This window comes from Petromyzon marinus, chromosome 4 (genome assembly GCF_048934315.1).
Source record: "Petromyzon marinus isolate PM22_M1 ecotype Great Lakes invasive population chromosome 4, UKy_Petmar_22M1.pri1.0, whole genome shotgun sequence".
Classification (NCBI taxonomy): Eukaryota; Metazoa; Chordata; class Hyperoartia; order Petromyzontiformes; family Petromyzontidae; genus Petromyzon; species Petromyzon marinus.
Window position 1 is genome coordinate 11,609,848 of NC_133670.1, and position 23,147 is coordinate 11,632,994.

At 40.1% G+C, this 23,147-nt stretch overlaps 1 protein-coding gene across 3 annotated transcripts in view; it reads left to right on the forward strand.

The window, feature by feature from the left end:
- The window catches only part of LOC116938719 (V-type proton ATPase 116 kDa subunit a 1-like), a 276,745-nt gene that overhangs the window by 16,892 nt on the left and 236,706 nt on the right, over nucleotides 1-23,147 (forward strand). For 2 of the 3 annotated variants that reach the window (XM_032946244.2, XM_032946245.2), the window contains exons 1-2: nucleotides 1,660-2,534; nucleotides 14,366-14,444. In XM_032946244.2, coding sequence (XP_032802135.1) covers nucleotides 2,418-2,534; nucleotides 14,366-14,444 — 196 coding nt within the window. In that variant the 5' untranslated portion in view covers nucleotides 1,660-2,417. Of the gene's footprint in view, nucleotides 1-1,659; nucleotides 2,535-14,365; nucleotides 14,445-23,147 lie in introns of those variants that run through there. The other variant, XM_076056558.1, reaches the window with a different exon arrangement.

Below are 23,147 nucleotides of genomic sequence, written 5' to 3' on the forward strand. Positions count from 1 at the left end.
TGTTCTGGAAAATAGGTAAATTTCAAAATATCAATGTCCAGGTCACAAAAGCAAAGTTTGTGGGGAATAATAGCAATTTTCTGTACTTTTGAGGCATCAGGAATTAGGAAATAACACTTACTACCCAGGAACAAAAAAATTACACAGTGTAATTAAACATTGTTGTAGTAGGTAGGTTGCACCCCCCCCCCCCATTTTCTTCCGAATTAAAACAAACTAAAAAGTCAAGATACGGCAGCATATGTCACGTAAAGACAGCGGAAGGATTTCTCACCTTTTGACGAGTTAAATAAATCTCAAACATCATGGTTGTTGGTGAGACCTCATTAAACAGTCCAGCTCCATAATAATAGGGTTTTTCCCCTTTTTTCTGGCAACAAAACTGAAACCTTTTTACAAGGATTCATGTCTGCATTAACCACAATACCTGCAGTCAAAATGCAAACAAAAAACATACTATGACAATATATATGCATTGTCCTTGAAACTGATTGGTCCACACCAAGGGACGGCTTTCTTTTGAGCCTCGACCCAATTGGTGCTCGACCAGATGACGCCAAAAGGCGTACCCATCCTTGTTAAAAGGTTTCAGTTTTGTTGCCAGAAAAAAGGGGAAAAACCCTATTATTACATTTTGGTACTGGCAAAGGAGGTCTAACGAGGAAGTCCAGCTCCAGATGTAGATTTATTTGGTGCACCATTTTATTGACACAATCGGCTCCTAAGTAGTTGGTTATACATTTGGCAGACGTTGAGTAAATGTCTATTTTGTCTACTTTGAGTAAACGTTAAACCAATGGATATAAGCAAAACAATACAAACAAAACAATAGAATACTAGCAGAACAATACAGAACAATACAGAACAAGCCACATTCACCAAACGTTTGATTATTCTGTCAGAAGGTTTGAACATGATACTTAACTTTGTTTCATATTTTATTATAATCTGACCACAGTCAGGATTGATTTTATGTTATATAACCTTTATAACATGCCTATAAAACGTAAACATATTGCTTAATTTAACAATGTAATTACCACTTCTGTTCTGGAACGGCAAATCAGCAGTTACATTTGCTGGATGATTTTGCAATGACATTATAAACTTGCGGCAGATTTCTGCATTATCTTGAACGTACCCGATCGACTGGGGTAAATTAATCACATGTAACCTTTTTTTACTTTATAAATGCCATTAAAGTTAACACCAGTAAGACAACGTTATAAAATACATTTGTGAAATGTGTACACGATAACTTCGGGAGTTCCTAATAGTGTCTGCAAGTGTGACATTACATTTTGGTACGTTTACTAATCATTGGATATACATCATTCTTATTTTTTTCCTGTAAATGCGTAGGGTTATGGGGGGAAAAAAACACACTGGGATGATGTTTGTTCGTGGCCACACATTCTCGGTTGCCAACATGGTTTTACTGATGTATTACCCGTTCTAATGGTAATCAAGTCCACGTGTGGCAAAGAATATACTGTGGAAATGTTCATACCTACCTGGGCATCTCAGCGACAATGCTACATATGTTGCGCACGATACAACATTAATTTGTTAGGGGATTTAAAGCACGTCGTCGAGTTTTACTGATTCCCAATTCAAGCGTAATTGTGCATTGAAATCCACACACACACGTGGTTTGATAAACATGACAAGGTGACTGTTAATAAGTGTAAGGTTTATGGTTAGGGAAGCCTGCATTATGGCGTTACTTGAGAATGTGAGGCCAAACTGGGTACTCTGAATCACCATGGTCAACAATCGTTGAACCGAATTGCCTTTTCCAATTCTGTACAAACAAACCAGTGCTGGTTGACTGGTTTAAATGGGATCTGGGCACGATTTAAAACTGGATTCGCTTGCCTACGGCTTAAACTGTCGTCTGCGAGACTGACGTTTTTTTTTTTGCTACGGTTCAAGAGAAGAGTTGCCACGAGTCTGGGCAAGATTCACAACCGCTTCCCAAGTGCTGACGGAGCAGTAATCAGACCATTTTTAGCATTGTGCTACTCACTACCATCATCTCCTGTCATTGTGTAATATGGTGCGCGCGGTTGGCTAATGGATCACTGTTCACTTCCGAGCGTGAACTTTGAACAGTGCACTCAGGCAGAGGCACGAGGATCGAGCACAGTTATCCGAGCGCCGTGCCAGTGTTTGAGCCTCGTTTGCTTTGCTCGTGCGGTTATTTCTCCAAGTCTCACTTTGTTCGGGGGTTCGCTTACACGAGATTCACACCTCGTCGCGTCGTCTGACTCACGAGCCACTGCAGAAGCAGCAGCTGCAGTCTCTACGGAGGGAGTTCCTCAAGCGGTTGTTATATTCGTGGGGATTAAAAAGAACATAGCTGCTTTTTTTTTGTTATTTTGACACGCAAAAAAAATATAAAGACTTCAGCAGCAATGGGTTCCCTGTTCCGGAGCGAGGCGATGTGCCTGGCGCAGCTGTTCCTGCAGAGCGAGGCTGCCTACAGCTGCGTGAGCGAGCTGGGCGAGCTTGGCCTCGTGCAGTTCCGAGACGTGAGTGTTGCAGCCCCGCGATCGCAATCATCGTCATCATTATCATAGCTCCCCCCCCCCCGACTCCCCCCTTCCATTGCCTGCCCCATGAATTATTCTGTTTGGTGTGAAATCACTCCGGGGGAATGTTTTTTTTAAAAATACCATTATATGCACCAGATGTTTCTGTTGTGTCTCGGTGTTTTAAAAATATATATGTTTCTCATTCCTGAAGATGTGTTGCGTTTATGTTATTTTTGGTTGATTTCAATGACATTATTTTACTGGGAGACAAGGCAATTTTAAAAATGCCCGAGAGAAATGGAATGGAACATTGCACCCCACGTTTTATGAAATCATCCTGCCACGAGTGAATGATTGGGCTGATGTTACTAAACTGAACCCCCCCCCACCCCCACTTAATGGCTTTGATGATTTTGCCTTGATTATAGCAGAACATAGGGGTGCTGCAGTGGTGTCATAGTGAGCACACTGGATTGTCAATCCTGTGCAGCGCCCCTTGACACACAATGGTGCACGTCTCTTAAATCCTCCAACCCCCCGCCACTCAAAGTTATAAATAGGTACGCCGCAAATTTTGTCAAGATTGCGTATGGTGGATAAAAGTGTGGGTACTCTCAGCTCTTCCAAGATATATAACCAGCATGGAAGAGTAGGCCAAAATAACCTGTAGAGGGACTCTAGACAGCGCCTTTAACTGGAGACCCTTCTGCCAAGCAGTGTAACGTGTAACAAGATATTACAGGGTTGCATCTTGACCATGTATAGAAGAAATACGTGTTCATTATGTACCAAACAACTTCTTTGGAGAATATGTTTTGTTTGATAAGGAAGCATAGAAAAATGCACATTCGAATCCAAGCATTGTTTATTGAAAAGTCTCCATATACATGAGGAGCAGTGAGCAAACAAAACGCTATTATTAATACCATTACCGTAATGTAATGGTTCGATGCCTCTGTCAGGATTTGTTTACACATTTTTTCTAATTGCCACGGCTAGTAATGTTGATTGTTCACATATGATTTGAGCATTCCGTGTTTACAATAGACACATTAGCAGTGTTGTGTAAACCCTTCACTGGCCATTTTCTGTTTTACCAAAAATTGTATTGAAAGTGCACAATGGGCTTATACTTTACAGAAAAACTTGCACATTACGGTAAGGTGACGCTTATTAAATATACATTATATTATCAGATAGACCTCACTGAACGGGGGGGGGGGGGGGGTTACGTTACTGGAAGAAAACATGTTGGGCAAAACCGCATTCGACAAATAATAGACCTTATGGGAAAATAGGGTTGTGTTATTGGGTCCGAAATTATTAACACCTTCCTCTTTGTTTAAACTAATTGTACGGTAAAGTTTGAAAGACAATAACAAAAAACTACGACGTTTCGATCACAACACAAGCGATCGTCATCAGGAGGAAACACTAGATTTTTTTTTTGTGATCGAAACGTAGTTTTTTGTTAATTTCTTTCAACCTATCTACGTAACTTTACCGAAAGACCCAAAGAATATGAATTCCTGCAGTCACGAAAGCTTTAAGTCAAGATTGAATTGTACATGATTTCCGCACTTGTTATTGTGATCAAGGATGCTGAGTCGCTCCCCATTTATTGTGTATGTGTACCCTCTGTATTTTTAAATTTCACCTCAACACAAAACCCCCGTCTCCATCCCTCTGACCCTGCCACTTGAACGTGTTGATGATGATTCACCATCGAGGTGTCCGTCTGGCTGACGTCCTCAACGAGTGGATGGCTAGATGCATGCGGCAATATGTGAACATTGCGTTGTGCGTGTTGAACGTGTTACACTTACATACGCAAACATGCACAAAAAAACATACGCAAAAAACATACATGGTGAATAAATCGTTCTCGCAGCCGATCTATTCACACACCTTCCAATGGATGCAGCACTCTTGTGGCACTGCTTTTCGATGCGGAGGTGAGAATCTTAGCAGCGCCAATCCGCGTATAGTCGAAACAACACTGTCGTGTTCTGGAAAACAGACCTCAAAATACACCGTGTATCGCTCAAACAGGCGTTCAATAGATCCACGTTGAGCATATGGTTTCCTGAACCATATATCACTATGTAACACAATTTTTGTTCCCGGGTACTGTGTTATTTTTTAATTGCTTATGCCTAAAAAGTATATAAAGTGGCTATTATTCCCCACAAACTTTGCTTTTGTGACCAGGACTTTACGTGAACGAAAGACATAAATGCACACCACGTTTTCTCATTGAACATAGGTAATTTTCAAAATATCAATGTCCTGGTTACAAAAGCAAAGCTTGTGGGGAATAATAACAATTTTCTGTACTTTTGAGGCATGAGCAATTAGGAATAACACTTACTACTCAGGAACAATTTTTTGTTACACAGTGAACCAAAGCCTAAATAAAAGCATATCTTGAAAATTAATTAGAACCATTTACAAAAACGTGGTGATAGTACCAAGCTAAATATCAAAAGCGGAGTTTGATAGAGACATGGTTTCGCAAACGTCATTTACAGATTTTTTTTTTAAATAACAATGGTAAATGAGAAAAAAAGGCGTAAATATGAAAATTAACCATAAATAATTCGAAAAATGGATCATGGGTGTCGAGGCACCATACCCTGTCGTGCCAGGAGAAGGCAGTACAGCAAAAATGTGGACTCCACCTGTTCTATCTGTATGGGATAGAGTGTTGCCCCCTCGCACACGTGGGTTTTTTTTCTGGATGCTACCGTTTACTCCTACACTTATAAGCACTCATTAATTGGCCGATAACACATTCATATATAGAGGACCACAAAGTTCGAGGAGTAATATGGGTCTGGCTCTCTTATCTGGCCGCCTTTCCCAATTGTCTGTGGTTCCTCGCACCTCTGAGTCGTTCTCTGCCTTCAAGGGCAAGCTAATACTGTGTCGCACATAACAAATGGAAATGTTTATTAATTTCCCACTCGAACGCAAAATGTGGATTTGCGTGTCTGCACAATTGACCCTTATATCTTACATAGCAGAGAGATTAAGTAGCTCTAGCTTACCTCCAAACAAATACGGCACATATATTTTGTAAAATTGCAATCCTGCAGCGGTATTTATTTATACGTGTGGTTGTTTTGTGCATGATATGCTGCAGCCTTGATTGTTTGTAGCCCTTAAGATACATACATTGTTGTGGGGATGTAGCTTTCAACGCAATGCTCAAAGCTGTCTCCCATAAACCCGTATCGCCATTATATATAGTGATTCTCCTCAAGTGGCTACCCCCATGCCAAGCTCTGCACAGTTTGTGCATTCACATGCATAGTCTACATGTAATGTTAGTCGAATGTCTGCATGAGCCACGCAGAACTTTAATGTTTATTTGGTGACATGCACCAATGACTCTGTGTAGATAAAGAAGAGTGATGCAACCGTAAAGCATGCAGACTTCATATTTTATAGCAGAACTACTCGCAGCAGACATTCTTCCAACGCAAATGGGTGACAGCTTTCCATATTGCTTAGGCACCCTATATATACACACATACACACACGTGAAATATGGCTGTGAATAAGTAGTAGATGTTATGGAATATTGGGCAACTCTGGAAAGCAAGGTGATAGAAATTGGTGCATGTGTGCCTAGTTATTATTTGAGTTACGATTTTAAAACAAACCACAACAAACAGTTAATCGTGAGTAAATTCAGTAAATATACTGCATAGTAGAAAGGCTGTGTATATATGTGAACTCTAAGAGGGTGCAAAGATTCCTTAATACAACGTTATGCAAAGCCCTTGGGTAATAATAAGCAGTAGAATGCATTTTACAAATATACTTCTCAGTCAATTCCTTTGGAAAGTAAAATTCTGATAGAAATAATGCACGAGGACTGGGTTATTGTTGAAGATGGTGGTTGAATCAAAATAGAAATTATTAGAAAGGATGCCCTGTTCAGCAGATCTTTCAAATTTATTTTTCTTCCTGCCCACTGGATGCGAAGATGAACCTCCGAATTGTATTTCTATGACCTATGTTATTTAGAGGTTTCATTACAGTTGGACAAATTATTATGAGAATGAGATACTGAATACTGTAAGCACTGGAATATTGCAGTGCTAATCTACTTTTTTAGGCGCTGTATCGTACATGATAATCATGTAACAAAAAATGGTGTTTGGAATAACTATTGAAAAATAAAATTGTAAATTTAAGTGACTGGGTAATTTGAATGGCTTCTCCCCAAACCTATTTGACCTTCTTGTCGATACGTTAGTGCACATGTGAACTTATAATTGATTATAGCATTAAAACACATTCACGTTGTTTCTTTCTGAATGTACAAATATATATATTTTATCACCGAGTAGCCAATAAGGGAGTCATTTCACTGCCTGATTTATTCAAGAAATCTAATATTGATGTTTTAAGTGGCATGTGACTGAGCAGTGGTTGCTTCTGCATACCTATGACCATGTTATCGTTAAAGTGAAACCTTTTAATGGTTGGTATTTAGAAGAAAAAAAATCGAACAAGCAATTTCGTAGGGCAAACACTATTAAGTCTGTGGTTCTCTCCAGAGTGGTGTGTCTGCTCCCATAGCTCACACATCCAGTGCCGTTCCAGTGTGACAGCATCGCCCTGTTAATACACAGTCCTTATATAGCAACAATTATAAATGTACGGCCCGTTTGTCAATGCACTGCTGGATGAGGCCCCCTCCCCATTACGTGTGAGGGGGTGGGGGCTCATCTACGACTGCCAACAACGTAACCTTGCAGCCCTATGACAACCTGTTCGTGCATGGTGCTCACCCATGCAAGCATTTTCCAGATTAAACTCTGCTTTGCTTCCAAGATCTGATGAGATCGGGTGCATCCTGGGTGACTGTTGTATAGACAGCAAAAGGATGTAATAACAGTAATAAGTTGTACATATTAATTGGTAAATACGATCAATGTATAATTACAATGATGAATTTGTCACGGAGTATAATTTGGTAGAATCAGCTATATTTATAGACACATTGATTTCGCAAAGTTGGAAAAAATAACCACATTGCAAGCGTTAACCATAAACACTCTTATGATGTTAATGTGAAAAAACCCCAGAATTAGATGCTAAGTGCTACAACATTATTAGCAGTGCCTGCTCTCCAAAGTCGAGCATTCTAATTTCCTCTACATAAGTGATACATATATGCATAATTAATATGCTAAGAAACTGAGTGAACATTTATTACAACATTTTCTCGAACAGTAATTACAAATACAAATTATCTCACACTTAACTGTTATTTGGAAGTTATTCATTATGTTAGATGGCTGATAAACCACATTTGCATAGCATAATTTGCAGCAACGAAACGTTTATCTTTTTAAAATCCAAATCTATCTTTTAAATTAGACTTACGATAACCGTGTTTCAGTATATCGTCTGATTTCCCAATGCGGTTGAAATACAAAGAGTTAACGATTGTATTAGGATTCTAAATATAGCTGGTACTTACCGTTTACATATTGATTTTATATAAAAGAAATGCCAGAACTTAGCATTTGGCTTTGTGCCTCAGGGCACTAAATTCTATGTCAGAAGCAATGCCTCGTGGCCTGTGAGAAAAAAGGAATGCAAATTTACCAAAGCCAAAAAATTATTATTGTCTATGGCAAATGTTGTAGCTCCCCAGTCACAGAACATTACATATTATATATATTAAAAAAAACATTCGTTTATGTGATTAATATAATTTACACATCTTCGTACTTGTATTCTCTCAAACAATTTATTTTAAGCAGCAATTGAACAACATTTTGCTCAGGGTTGCATGTTTAAATTTACGTCGTAAGATATACGCACAAGCTATATAACATATACGTGTAAATATATACGCATATGGTAATTTAAAATAACATACAATTGGTCTGAATGCCCCAAGGTGGATCCATGACCTGTATTCTGGCTCTCTAACAAACTAACTCGCATGTTAAATGCAATCAACACAAGCCATGAATGTCTCCCAAAGTGCTCAATAATGGTTGTGTAAGGTATTTAAATCAAAATCCCTGCGGGAGTAATGAAAAATAGACACAGTGCACACGAGGCATATCCCAATGCAGTGTAATTGCAGATCACCTGACCTGTGGAACACGAGTGACATGACCCATAAAAAATGAAATGAGAAATATTGACTTGTGTTTCTGACCCAAAGGCAGTGAAAACACGCCGGTAGACACATGAGGCTACCTCTGACCTTCACATATAAAAGGTGTTTAGAATGTGGCACAATGCAGTTGGTTCCCATTGTCTGGTATGAACACATATTTCCAGCGTATTAAAGAGAAAACCATCACATCGAACCCTTTCAAGGTTCCGAGCAGGACACTGCATTGTATTGAAGGAAGATCTTCATTGCAGTAGATTTAATATTTGGTTATCGTCATTAGCTAATTATAGACAAGAGGCCAACATTGATCCTGTGTCACCTCTGGATATTGTTGCTTCACAGTTATTTGGGGGGCGGCGGCGGGGGGGGGGGGGCATACATTGAAATGCAAATTGCTTTAATAAGGCCTTGACTTTTACACTTATTTTATTGGCTAGTATAGTAATTAAATTACAGAATAAAATTACAAATGATAACTAAGAGTAGAGAGCGTAGAAGCGATGTGACCCAGGATAGATTGTCTATTCTGAGGTTACTGACATGCGATAGGTGCTTGTCACTCCTCTACGTGGGGGCATTGCTGGAGTTGCTTATTGTCTAAATACAAACAATGTAGCGGGTATTGGCCAAACATCTCAATGCTAAGTGATTACCTGCAAATTACTCAATTGGGATCACACTAAGTGACACGGCCTCTTCCTGCGATAACTTGACAGGACCCTCTTGAAAGAGTCAGTGAGGCATTCCTGGCTTGTTTCAGGTGGCGCAACGAAAGACAGAGTGCACAGAACATTGTTATACCATTGGGAAAATATTGAGAATAGAAATCAGTGAACACAACATAAAAGTGATTGAAGACCTCATAATAAAGAATGGGAGCACGAAAGCAGCAAAAAGTTAATTTATGAATTGTAAATCACAATTGGTAGCCCCTTCGAGAGCAAAATGGAACCATAACAAATGATAGAGACAAAATCATAAAACCAGTGGAGGAATTTGATGCAGGTCTCTATAGCAAATACAAAATAAATATCATAAACCCCAAGAAAATTTTTATTTTCAAATGAGGAGGATAATATTTTGGATATTATGTTTGAAGAAGTAACCACTGAATTTTGCAGTTTCAAAAATAGGAAACATTACAGACCAGATAGAATAAATGTGGAAATCTTCAATGACCTGGTATCAGCTGTTGAAAAACATTGAACACTCGTATTTACGAAATGCTTACATAGAAATAAAATTCGTAAATTGTGGAATGATAGAGAATCTATGAATACTCATAAATGGAGAAAGTTTTAATGGTCTCAGATTTGCTTCATGACTTTTTATAACAACCAATGAACAACATTACAACAACCAATGAAAATTTACCACAGGAAATAACTGAAGAGTTGTACAAAGAAGAAGCCAAATTTGGGTTAACAGAACAACAGACACATACAAGAATTACATTTTGATTTAAAGCTTTCGTGACTGCAGTGATTCATATTCTTGCTTCTTTCGGTAAAGTCACGTTGAAGGGAAGCAATATTTATTTTATTATTTTATTGTTTCCCTTCAACGTGACTTTACCGAAAGAACCAAGAATATACATACAAGAATTGTTCAAAACCAAAACAATATTAAGGGGACATATCCGGAAAACATGTCACAATATGTATGCCTACTATGGTACTTACTGAATCGAAGGTGGGCTGGAATAAACATAATAACATATAGAGGCAAATGAGAGCAGGTTCTAATTTGCATGATGAAAATTGGATACCGAGAGTAATGTGAAGTGAAGCCATTACTCCTACTACAGTGTTAAAGATATTCATGATATTCCACAAACAGTAGCATTACAGTGTGAAACTAAAGAGTGTAAGATACATTCAATTTGATCACCCATGGTGGTTAGTGTAATTTTGGTCACCCAAGTCACTCTTGCAAATTAGACAAACCTGTTTTTTTGAGTTCCTCACCTGGTTAAGAAATGAAAACTTGAACTTGAGCAATCAAAATAATTAGTCTTATACTTCTTTACACTGTAATGCATGTCAACTAAAAGAGAGAAACTACAACGACTAAAATAATAAACATTGATTTCAGAAGTAAAAAGATTCAGGTCAATTTTTTAAGTTCTAAGATTGCAAGGAGTCAGTGCAGCCCAATGTAGGGAAATAATAATGAGAATATGAACACACATTAACGTAGCTCTGTGTTATTCAAGCACCGACGTCAAAACAAAGCTAAATTTAACATCTAATTTATAAGTGATTTGCAGTTAATTGCTGGTGCTTAATTTGGATATGACAACAGTACACCTTGGCTCTATGGCAATGTGAAAATCTCTGGAATCATAAATAATAATAAACATTAAGTTGAAAGACCAAGGCCAATTTCTCTTTCAAGGACGACACTTTCCATTAAATATCCTTTACACCCAGGTAGCTGGAGATAGGTGTTCACACATGTGATTGGCCTTAATAATACAGTAATACGCAGACTCATCATATTATTTATGAATGTCCTTCTAAACAAGAAAAACATTCAGCTGTAATGCATTAACTATCATTGTGGGGTTATTTCTTACTGTTATCAGTGGCAGTTTATTAATTATTATTTTAATGTGTTTTTTTATTGAATAATGTTTGCTTGAAACTGCATGGTGGGGGACTTGGGAGGGAGGGGGTTCACCTTCACAGTGCAATTCTCATTTTTTAAGAAAGAGTTCTGTGTCATAATTCGCCGTGGAACATTTATATACAAGTGCCTGCACAGCTTTGTAAGTGAAGCACTCATAGGCACAGTCACCCCAAAACTACGCCCATTGAAGTTAATTTACAGGAATACCTAACCTCAACTCCGGAAATGCCTAAACCTGTTCTTCAAATGTTGACCTTAACAGTACTCCAATTGGACTTCCAACACTGACCCCTTGCTATGTATATAGGCCAGACCTGTCTTTATTTTAAAGGATAACTAAATTGCTGTGTGGTCATTACTTAGCAATTGAGGAATAATAATCCATCTGGAAATATCCAGGCAGTTGGGAAAAAAGTAATTGTTATTCGTGGAAATTAAATTAAATGTATACGATTAAACACAGTCATTTATTAGATGTAAGAAGTCATCTTCAGCATGGGGCATGATTTATGTAGAGTTGATTTTCACACTTTTGTAGAATTCAGCCATCAGCTGGAAATTCTAAAGCCCCATTTTGCACTGAACCCCATAGCCAAGCAGCATCTGGACAAGTGCAGACAGGAATCACAGGCTAATGTGTATGACGAATGTATGTTGAACGTCTTTCACACCTTATGTCGACAACTGTGCTAATCGTGCGTGGCTTAGTGCTACTTAATAACAATGATGACAATAACAACAATGATGAGGATAATGATGATGGAGTTGAATATAATTATATGATAACAGTAATGATAATTATAACTGTTATAATGGTTCGAAACATAACTATGATATTACGATTATAATAAATGTTGATTAATGATAATGGGTGGAAATTATTATGAATATAATGATGCTGTTGCTGCTAAAACTGATGATGATCCACCAACCCTGAATATATTAACCCACACCAACCCCTATCGTGTGATGAACCACTAGCCACCAACCATTACCTCCAAAGTGCACACTAAAAAAGGCACCCAATTAAGATTTAGTTACCTCTGATGTTTCAGATGATGTTGGGCCATCAGTGGAGACGGCCAAGAGAAAATAACTAGGAGACAATAGCCAGAAGAAGACAGTGCAGTGCATTGTTTAATCGGTGTTGATATTTTAGTGTTATCCCTTCTCAGTATCGGCTCTCTACATACTCCAGTTTCCTCCCACACTCCAAAGACTCTAAAAACATTGGTCTTAGGGCTCACTACCTCTTCGACATTCTTTATCTTAATTTTAATCATCATCATCAGCAGCAGCCGGAGCATTGTCAGCATCAAGCACACGTGAATTTACGTGGAATGAACTGCCATTCCCTCTCAGCACTCCTTGCACAAAGCCATCATTGGCCCGAACCTAACATTGCCCGTTTTGGGCCATTCTGCAATTGTGCCAAGCGTAGTGGTGTGAAATCCGTTACACATGCACCGAAAAATGCAGAATTTACCACGTAAAAAAGCGGCTGTCATTTCCACACACACAAAAAAATCAGGACGCCAGAAATCTGGATCCATGGTTTCAAAACCTCAACTGTGCCACCCCCCTGCAATTCTGTGATGCTGGTGTTCACCTTTGTATGACAGTGACATAGCGCTGCAGTATTAACAAGGTACAGTGGTTTCACAATCTTGAAAAAAATGTTGCACAAGGGAGCACACGTGATACGTGATTGAAGGTAGTTTTATTTCAGCATAAAACATGTGCTTCTTGGCAGTGTCTTAGAAATTGTGAGATGAGATATGATGGGATGATCACTTTGGCCATGATTCCCAGTGCTGATCTATAGAACCTGACTAGCTGTTGACGTGGCCTGGTTTCACAACCATGGCTTGATAATTGTTGAGATGGCACTTGGCATGATGCTGTGTATGGCACTGGCTCAGACTATTTAAGTATTCGTTGTAAATTGTGAAAGCATCATGAAATGTTAGCAAATAATAGTGCCATAACGTTAATAACATCTTTGCCTTTGGTATTGTGAAAGAGTAACTGACATAAATTATCACGTTTAATTTTCGATTTAAAGCTTTCGTGACTGCAAGGATTCATCTTCTTTGGTTCTTTCGGTAAAGTCACGTAGAATGACGTTTCGGCCACTTGTGTTGTGGCCAAAACGTCGTGAGAATTTTATTGTTTTAAGAAGATGATATCACGTTTAAATTAACTGGTTTATTTATGTTATTTATATAGCAAAAAAAAACTTAATTTAAGAATCTCTTACACATGTTAAGACTCTCTTACACATATTAAGAATCTCTTACACATATTAAGACTCTCTTACACATATTAAGAATCTCTTACACATATTAAGAATAGCTTATACATATTAAGAATATCTTACAGATATTTAACAAGTTATCAACTTTCTATAACAGCAACATCTCATTTACAGCACTTGGAAAATAGAATTAGTTGTTCATTGAGCCAGCGTCCGGGGTATAGGAACCCTTTACTGTCTTTCCACAACATGAAATATCAGCCATGCGTGACTTCATCGTCATTCTTTGGGCCATATAAGACATTTATGGCTTGTCCTTCATAGGTGGTCTTTCAAGATGTGTAAACACAGTCTAGCCAGGCCTGACACCATTACTTGTGCTGAAAAACTTGAGTGTCACAAAGTATCAAACTTTTCAAAATGTTGCCTCTGAATGCTCAAATCGCAGTCAATCTCTCGCGACTGGCAAACGAATGACACTGTGTCTGTACTGTGATGCAGCTTGGAGACCTTAAGCAGAGATGTCATTTGAGAGATCAGTGAAGTGTGCCATTCTGGCTTCCAGCATGTGTGAATTCAACACTTAGTGCATGTGTATGGTGTGAAATCTTCTATCTATTTTTTTGATTTGCAGCTAAATGGAGGTTTGCCTCTGTCCACCTCTGTCTTGCTGTGTGCCCTTCCATCCTTATGTCCATCATGTCTCTTTAATCTATCTCACTCTCTCATTTTCTCACCCTCACTCATGATGCCTCCACCTCTCTCTCTCTCTCTCCCCATGTGCAGCTGAACCCAGGAGTCAACACTTTCCAGCGCAGATTTGTGAACGATGTGCGGCGATGTGACGAGATGGAACGCAAGCTCCGTGAGTGCTTGCACTTCTACAGTTTTGTTTACATTTGAGATTTTTCTGCACTTCTGAATATTGCACTCGACCCATGCTTCTCTGCAGAAAACAACCTCATGTCACAAGGTTTATTTGTTGTAATCAGTTTCAAGGGCCAGAATAGAGGTCGCAAATGGGGCTCTCTTCGAATATATTATTCAAGCTCCTGGGAGGTGTGCGGCGAGCAATGACAAGCGATACTTCTTGAATGTAATGCCTGACTCCGTGAAAAGTGCATGATCAGCATTTATAATGCACAGAAGTTTGCAAAAAGGACAAGGGAATTAAAATTACTTGGGCAAGGAATAATTTCTTGGACGCTCTTAACTACAGGAGCTTGTTTAATAATGCACGTATGTAAAAATATATATACTATGGGGATTAAATACTCATGAAATGGAGGACAAAATTCACGTTAAAAGGTCAAATGATTTTATTTCTTTAGCAATTGTTAATGCAACACAGTGTTATGTGTTACTTTAAATTGTTTCAAAGTGCTGTGTCTATCTATACTGTATTATAATGTATTTTTTATAATACTATGGCCAGATTACTTTGATCATTGTTAAAATAAAAAAATGGCTTTGTAAAGACAAATCAAGTTATATCAAAAGGTATCGGATGACCAAACTCGTTTTTGGACATTTCTCTTTCGTTCAATAGCTTTTGTTATTTGTAGGAGTCGATAGAAGTCCATAAAAGTCATTGAGGCAATCTCGGCGTGATGACAAGACTGCGGCACATTTCGCAAGGCACTATACAAAACATATTCCAGGCTAAATGGTGTGAACACATAAAGAGTTTTTATGCAAGGGGCAACACATCTTTCGTCCTATCATGGACAGGTGCTGTCAGACAGTTAAACAGCATATTGGAATTGATAGGGAGCATTTTAGATTTTGGAAAGATTGTTCCAAACTTAAAGTGCTTCAAAAGGCAACCTTTGAATTGAATTGTTTTTTCGTTAATGTTGTTCATGACTTGTGCTGCTCAGTGCTGGAGCTCTATTGTAATGGTTTTATACTGGTAGGAACCTCCTGGTTCCACCAGCCCACAGGGGATTATTGTGTCCGCCGTCGTGCATCCAAAAATGGGAGGGGTGGGGCTGGGTGGAGAGGGGAGGGTGGGGAGGGGCTGGGTGGGGAGGGGAGGGTGGGGAGGGGCTGGGTGGGGAGGGGAGGGTGGGGAAGGGCTGGGTGGGGAGGGGATGGGTGGGGAGGGTGGGGAGGGGCTGGGTTGGGAGGGTGGGGCTGTGTGGGGGGTGGGAGGAGTGGGGCTGGGTGGGGAGGGGCTGGTCACCCCGTGGTGCCCTTATAAAACTCAATGTTTCACCTACTCACGCCGGCTTGTGCCCGCCCTCACATTCGGGCATATTTGCGGTATACACCACGTGGTGCCGCCGCTGTTGACCCTGGCCATTGACCGAGCAACCCAACGTTCCTATCAGCTCCCTCCGCAGGAATGTGTTTTACAGAGTTCAGTGTCGAGTGCCCCTGAGACTTTTTGTGCAGGTTACTCAAATATGGCAAACACTAATTGTCATGGGAGTCTGTGCTTCGTGTTCATGTGATAAGCATGTGGACGCCTGGAGCCTACTACTGAATGCCTTTGAGTATGACAATTAAAAGTTACAGCACAATGTCTGACATGTAGGGCCACAGCAACCAAGCAACACACAGCAGGTGGTTGCTGTGGTAGAACAATGAAATGTCACAAGTAATTTACATTACAAAAATACAATTTTACCTTAAACCAAACTATTGCACTATGTATTGCCGAAATAAAACAGATGTACAGTTCCAATCGTAAACACAACAGCACACACCCCTGGGAGTTATAATCCCATGTAAATTCATATTGACATACATTTTCGTTTTAGTTCTGTGTGGATGCAGCACAGATTATATTCCTTTCGAATATTAATCCTCTAGCAGGCTAAACAAGCTAAATCCTCTATCTCAAAATACCTGTTATTGTTCCATGGTGACAAGGCAAATTCTAAATCGATTGTGAAAGATGGCATTTGGGAGTTATATTTGAAGATGCAGATACCAGTCGATATTAATTTTAAGCAGTGGGTGGAAACGTTGGTTCGGATGGTTATGCAAATGCCATCTGCTTAAATCTGTACAGAGCTGTAAATTCATGCTGATGAATGCAAATCTATGAGGAGTTGAATGATTCAGATCTTATCGTGTTTTATTTGAAGATCGTGTCATGAATAAATAAATGTCTCATTTCATGGTCCAATTACACAAGAACCATACTTGCTGACAAAATGTAAATATACTGTATATGAATAAAGTGTTTGATATGCGTATAGTAAACCCCCTCTTAACGACCACCCCTGTTAACGACGAATCGCTTCACGACGGGCCTCGATAGAGCTCAATGTGTTCGCTTACCGACCATTCCCCTGTTAACGACGGGCTTACGACGAGAACGCGACCGCTAATTTAGGTCCAATCGGCGAGCTCCAAAGTGGTCTGACCAAGCCTTGGCCAATCAGCGATGTCCATTCATGAGCATTTGGGGGCATTATTTACATTCAGTGTCTGCAGGGCTTTGAAGTGGAAACATCTCTTTTGAATTCTTGGTGTATTTTGACTTCAAACTTTAGTTAAATCAATAATTATGCATATCTGGCAACCCATACGGTTTAACTGTATTCTTGTACAGGGAAATTGAGTTCTCAGGTCGATAGGGCGTACAGCCGTTTCAATACGAGCAAAAAAAATGTCTGTTTCTCCCTTGTGATGGCACTTTGAAGGGTGAACGTTGAGATTTATAAGGGCACGGGGTGACCAATAAAGTCTAAATTGGTCTGTAATAAGGTAGGCACTGATAAGGGGTTAGCAGGTTTGATTACGGCTCCAACAGTGCTTGCGAATTAAAACAAGAAAGTCTCTCATTCCAAAAAAATATACATTTTCTCCTCTCGACTTAAGCCAGCTATCGTTTCATCATAAGAATCTATTTTTGTTGTAGGTACAGTAAATATTAATTAATGCATTGATTAACCATGTTTCTTTTAACATTATGCGTTTATAATGTTAGTATTTTATTTATGAATAATTAGCTCTTGTGATTGATAATGAGCAAGCTTCAACAATTGCTATTGTACCCATGGTTTTAGCGGTCTTCAGATAGAATACACTTGAATAATATTTACCTATGGACCAGCTGCATGTGTTGACGTGGTTTTACATGCTTTATGGAATGCGCATGTACTGTAGTTTTTACAGAGCCATGTGGCTGCACAAAGCACGATTTGGTAACTGGATTAATGCAGAGGATGAACTGCTGAAGGGAATATACCGATTCAGTAGCATGTGCTGAGCACACACAACTATCCATCCATAGAAATATAGTCTGCCATCCAATCCACCAAACGTCATTTGCTTCTGAAACAGCAATTATGCCAGATGTGCATTGCAAATTGCAAGAGGCGTCGACCGGAAAACCCAACACCAACTCACAACGTGTGGTGTTGTGATCGGCAATAGAACAGAGGCATTAATTGAAAATCACCACATGTACACAGTGCATGACTAAAGGTTTGTTGAAACAAATAGGATTAGCTCCCTACTTTGTAATTATAATGTGAACAGCTGTGCCACTCAAGTGTAACGAGGGGAAATCGCGCAGTCGTGACTGAGGCAGCGTCCAAGTGGGCAAGCTGTGGAGCCGCAAACCGTGACCGCGTGCTGCGTCTACTCTTAAACGTTTCGACCTTCACTCATTTTCACCCCAGTCCACCCGACTATCAGATGGTTTAGTGATGTACCCAACTGTGGACTATGTCGACCACAGAGAACCATTGGCTCTCACTCACTCACTGACACGATTGACCGCCACGTCGTTCGAGCGCCCTCCGTGTTGGCCGATCCACCGCAGACTTCCAAGCGCCCTCAATCGAGGCTGCAAAATCTGTCTGGACCTGCCGACCCCAGTTTTGTCTGAACGGACTTGGAAGCCGTTTCCATTCGCGACTCCCCAGGTCTTGTTTAATTGTTGTCGGGGAGCAACAACGGACGTCGAGAGAGGCACGTGCCGATGTGATGACAGACATCCGAATGACAAGTCCAAACAGAGCCAGCCGCCTCGCGGCTATCGAGGCAAGGCATGTTCAGAGCCATCATCTTGTTACGTACAAAATCGAAAGAGTGAATGCCAAAGATGCAATACTGGCATTGCAAATGGAAAGCCCGTATGGTGTCTGAGTGAGTCTTCAGCAGAGTACAGGTTTCCTTCCCATACAGCATCACGGAAACAATGCAGGTGTTTTCAGTGCAACGTTTAGTTGCTAGGCTCAGCCGTTTTTGCTTCCATACATGACTGAGATGTGTCATTATGGAAGATGCAATGCTGATGTGTTGATGGATCACGGTGGAACAGTACACGGAGGAAACTCCGTCACGACTCAGATATGTAAACCTATCAGTCGGTTCCAGTGTATGGCCCAGCACGGAATTGAGGAGCAGAGCTGCAAACCTTGTTTGGAACTTATTTTTTTTTCCTAAGAGGTATGAAGGCCCATGCATTATCTGCCTGGTCAAAAAGACTTAGTGCCATGGGCCAAGAGATCTGAAGGGATAAGGTACATTCGGGGTGATTTGGCCATGGGCTGTTCACCATAGTTAAATGCAATCTCTTCAATGCTCGAAATGTTTATCCAAACTTGATGGATGACCACAGATTTTTTTAGCACATTGTTGAATTGAAATTTCTTAAATTATTATTTCAGTTATTTGTCTTAATGGATGTATGCACAGTCTTGCTGTGACAGTATTAAATTTGCAATGATGGACTCTTCTGTGCATGGCACACAAAACGTCTACAATCACTTATTTTCGTGGTTAACGCTTTAGTAGGAGATGCAATGCTTTTCTGCTGTGTAATACAAAAAGACAAAGATCCCCCATATAGCCTTAACAGACTGTTGGGGCAAGTGCTGTTAGCGAGCACCTATGAAGGCCGGAACAGCACAAGAGGGGGTGGGTGGCCAGCACCACGCCCGACCGCCTTTGTCTCCCCAGTGGTGATGTTTACACATCGCACCAGGTACTCATGTGAGGCTGAGTCGACCTAGGGGAGACCCAGGACCGGTTCAGATAATCGTCACTGGTGTTGGCCGTGAGCGGAAATGGAACTCGAGTCTTCGGCTTCTTAGCGCAGTGCGCTAACCGCTACACTACCGCTCCTCTTGTGTGCGATACAAACACAGCCTAACACACATTCACTGAGCAATTTGTCGCACTCAATTTAAACTCTGACAAATCCAATTTGGGTGTCTTCCAAATAGGCTGCACATTCTGTGGTTGTCATGGTGATACAAGTAGACACACATGTTGATGCAAAAGTGCCTTTAGGTCTGGTTGTACACTTTGAGGTTGTGTATTTTCTGTATTGATCTCACATTCAGAAGCATGCTGTGTAGATGTTACTCAGTGATTGACCTTGTGTATACTGGTGGGAAATTGCATGATTTCGGATGTACAAGTCAGGTAATTTAAATGTGGTTGACCATTAAAATAATCATGAAGCAGATTTTACTCAGGCTTACTGTGTCAAACAATTAAGACCAATTCAGATAAAAAAACATTGTCCCATGTTTTTAATAAGGGAGAAATACTCATAAAATGACAGTTTCATGCTGGGATGGTGATGATGCTTTCAGTTTCATGTACAGTATGTGGAAAACAATTGACTTGTTCCATTAACACGCCACTTTTTTCTCCCCTAACCTTCAAATGCCAACCCATTTGTAGTATTAGGATACTTTTTAAATATTGGCTGTGAGGTTGCCTAATTAGAGGAAATGCAACGGCTATCGAGCAATGTGTAGAACACAATAACCAGCGTGACCTGCAAAAACATTCAATATTCCAGGATATTGGGTGAGATAATTTCTGGTGGTTAAAAATACAGTTGATCAATTCATAGCAGCTGCTTAGGGAATTTTTTTATGTATATTTGAATTATAACATAAAGAGTTGTAACCCAGTAGATTATCAGTGTGTATGTCAGTGAATCTGAGTGACCTGTAGTAAAATGCTTATGCCTGTGTAGTGTTCGATTTCACTCGGTCAACTTTTGTCTTTCTTCGAACACCGTTTTATTTACAACTCTCCGCATGTCCTCAATATTCCACAGTATCCAGGTCGCCACGGCTCGCTCGCCGTGCTTCACTCGACTCGCTCGCCACCTTTGTCTCTCCACTCCCCACGATTACTTCGCTTACTCCGCCGCTAACTTCTTCGTCTCCGCTCTCCGCTATCACCGTCGCTATGCTCTCTCCACTGCTAACTGCTTCGTCTGTGCTCTCCGCTATCACCGTCACTATGCTCTCTCCACTGCTAATTGCTTCGTCTCTGTTCAGCTTCGCTATCGCTACACTCTCTCCACTGCTGGCTGCTTCTCTTCTTCAGCTCCGCTCTCCAACTCTGTCTCCCAAACTCTGTCCCTCCACACTCTGTCTCCAAGCTCTCCACACTTCACTTCCCCGCTCCTGACTCCAAGCTCTCCAACTTCAACAACCTGCTTCCAATTGCCGACTCCCCAATTTATCTCCACTCTCATTACTCCTCATATTTTCATAGTTCCATTTATTTGGTATAGCCCTGTGAGCCATTCGGCTCTTGAATCGGGTGCAACCGCAACAAACAAAAAAACAAAAACATGAACAAGAAAACATCTTAAAGTGACTATGTGACTGTGCAAACAGAAAATCCAGGAAAAATCATCAAAAATATTCCTGAAATAGCACCGTACACCAATGCTGTGTGCAAAAATCCCAGTGAGATGCAAGTCAAACAAGAAGAACAACAAGAAAACTTAGATTAAGGCCATCAGTCTAACTCCGTACTACAATAAACAAAAACATGGCCAAACCAAAAAACTTTTAGAAATCACCAAAATAAAGCCATAAATGCAAAGTAACAGTGATCATAGGAACTGTGACCGAATTTTTAACAATAAACTACATAAATAACATGTAACACCATACCCTAGAGCCACAGCTGGCTGCATGAGTCACTCCACAAACAACAGGAGCATCAGTCGGAGTATCACATTTTTCAATGCACCTTTAAGATCAGCACACTAAATCAAAATACAGATAATACTTTGCAGAGGTCATCCGGAGCGAAACATTTTATTTTATTTTAGGCCACTGAATAGCAGTGGCAGCTAGGGGTGTACAACTCCTCCAGAGCAGTTTTGAGTGAAGATCTCATAGGTAGTGATTCAAGTTGCAGTTTATTGGCAATAGCATTCCAGACCCTGGGGGCATCAATAGCAAATGCCCTTCCGGTTTTTGTACGGCAATAGGGAATGTGAAGCTGGTAGATGTGCGAAGACCTGAGGTCAAATTTGTTCTTTGAAACAGCGAGGAGATCCAGCAGGTAGTCTGCGGATTTTTTGTAAGTACATCGTGAATAAATAAGGGTGTACAAGCCGTCGAACATTAAGAGATGTTAAGTTTGACCCAATGTAGAGATCACAGTGGTGAGTCCTATATGGGTAGTTCAATGCAAATCTTAAGGCCGAGTGATAGATGGAATCAAGCTTCTTCAGTACAGTACTTGGGGCTGATTTATACACGATATCACAGTAATCAAGTAGAGGCAGTATGGTAGCTTTTATCAATTCCAAACGGAACATAGGGGGGAAGCAATGCTTGTGTGGATACAGAAAAACAATTTTTATTTTTGTCTTTTTACCAATATAATCAATGTGATCTTCAAAATTCAGTTTTTAATCCAGGATAACCCCAAGATACTTATAGAACTTGACTTGCTCTATTTGATCATTATTTAAGAAATGTAATTTGGGAAAAATAACTTCCTGTTTTAGTCCCAGTGAGAAGCATAGCACCTTGGTTTTAGAGGTATTTAGGACTAGTTTAAGAGCAACTAGCTGATGTTGTAGTTTGTTGAAATCACCCTGGAGCTTAGCAATCACGTCATCTGGAGAGCGGCCAGCAGTAATCAGTATCGTGTCATCTGCAAAAAGATTTACCCTGGAATGATCCAGGTCAGTGCCCAAGTCATTGACATAAAAAGAGAACAAGAGGGGGCCGATGATGGAACCCTGTGGAACCCCTTTTGTTATCTTAACACTGTTTGACCTCCAACCATCTGTGAATACAGTTTGGGTGTGAGAAAAGAGGTACATTTTTAACCATGTTACTGTGTTTTTGGAAAAACCGAGGCAACTTAGTTTACCAAGCAGGGTGTTGTGGTCTACTGTATCAAAAGCTTTGGACAGGTCAAGAAAAAGACAGGCACAGTACTGCTTATTATCAAGGCTACTGTAAATTTGATTCCGAGAGTCTAATGCAGCAGATGTGGTGCTGTATTTTTTTCGGAAGCCAGATTGTTTTAGATGTAGTAAATTGTTGGTGGACAGGAAACTGCTAATTTGGTAGTTCAATAATTTTTCAAAAATTTTCATCAATAGGGACAAAATTGAGATAGGTCGGTAGTTATTGGGATCATCTTTAGGGCCCCCTTTGTGAAGTGGACGGACATAGGAATGCTTCCATTCTAGAGGAACTGATGCTTCTTTGATGGACAGGTTGAAATTATGGGCTATAGGTTTGTATATTAGGTGACCAACAGTTAGTAGAGCAAAGACAGGAAAACTATCTGCTCCGGTAGAGGTGGACCCTTTGAGGTA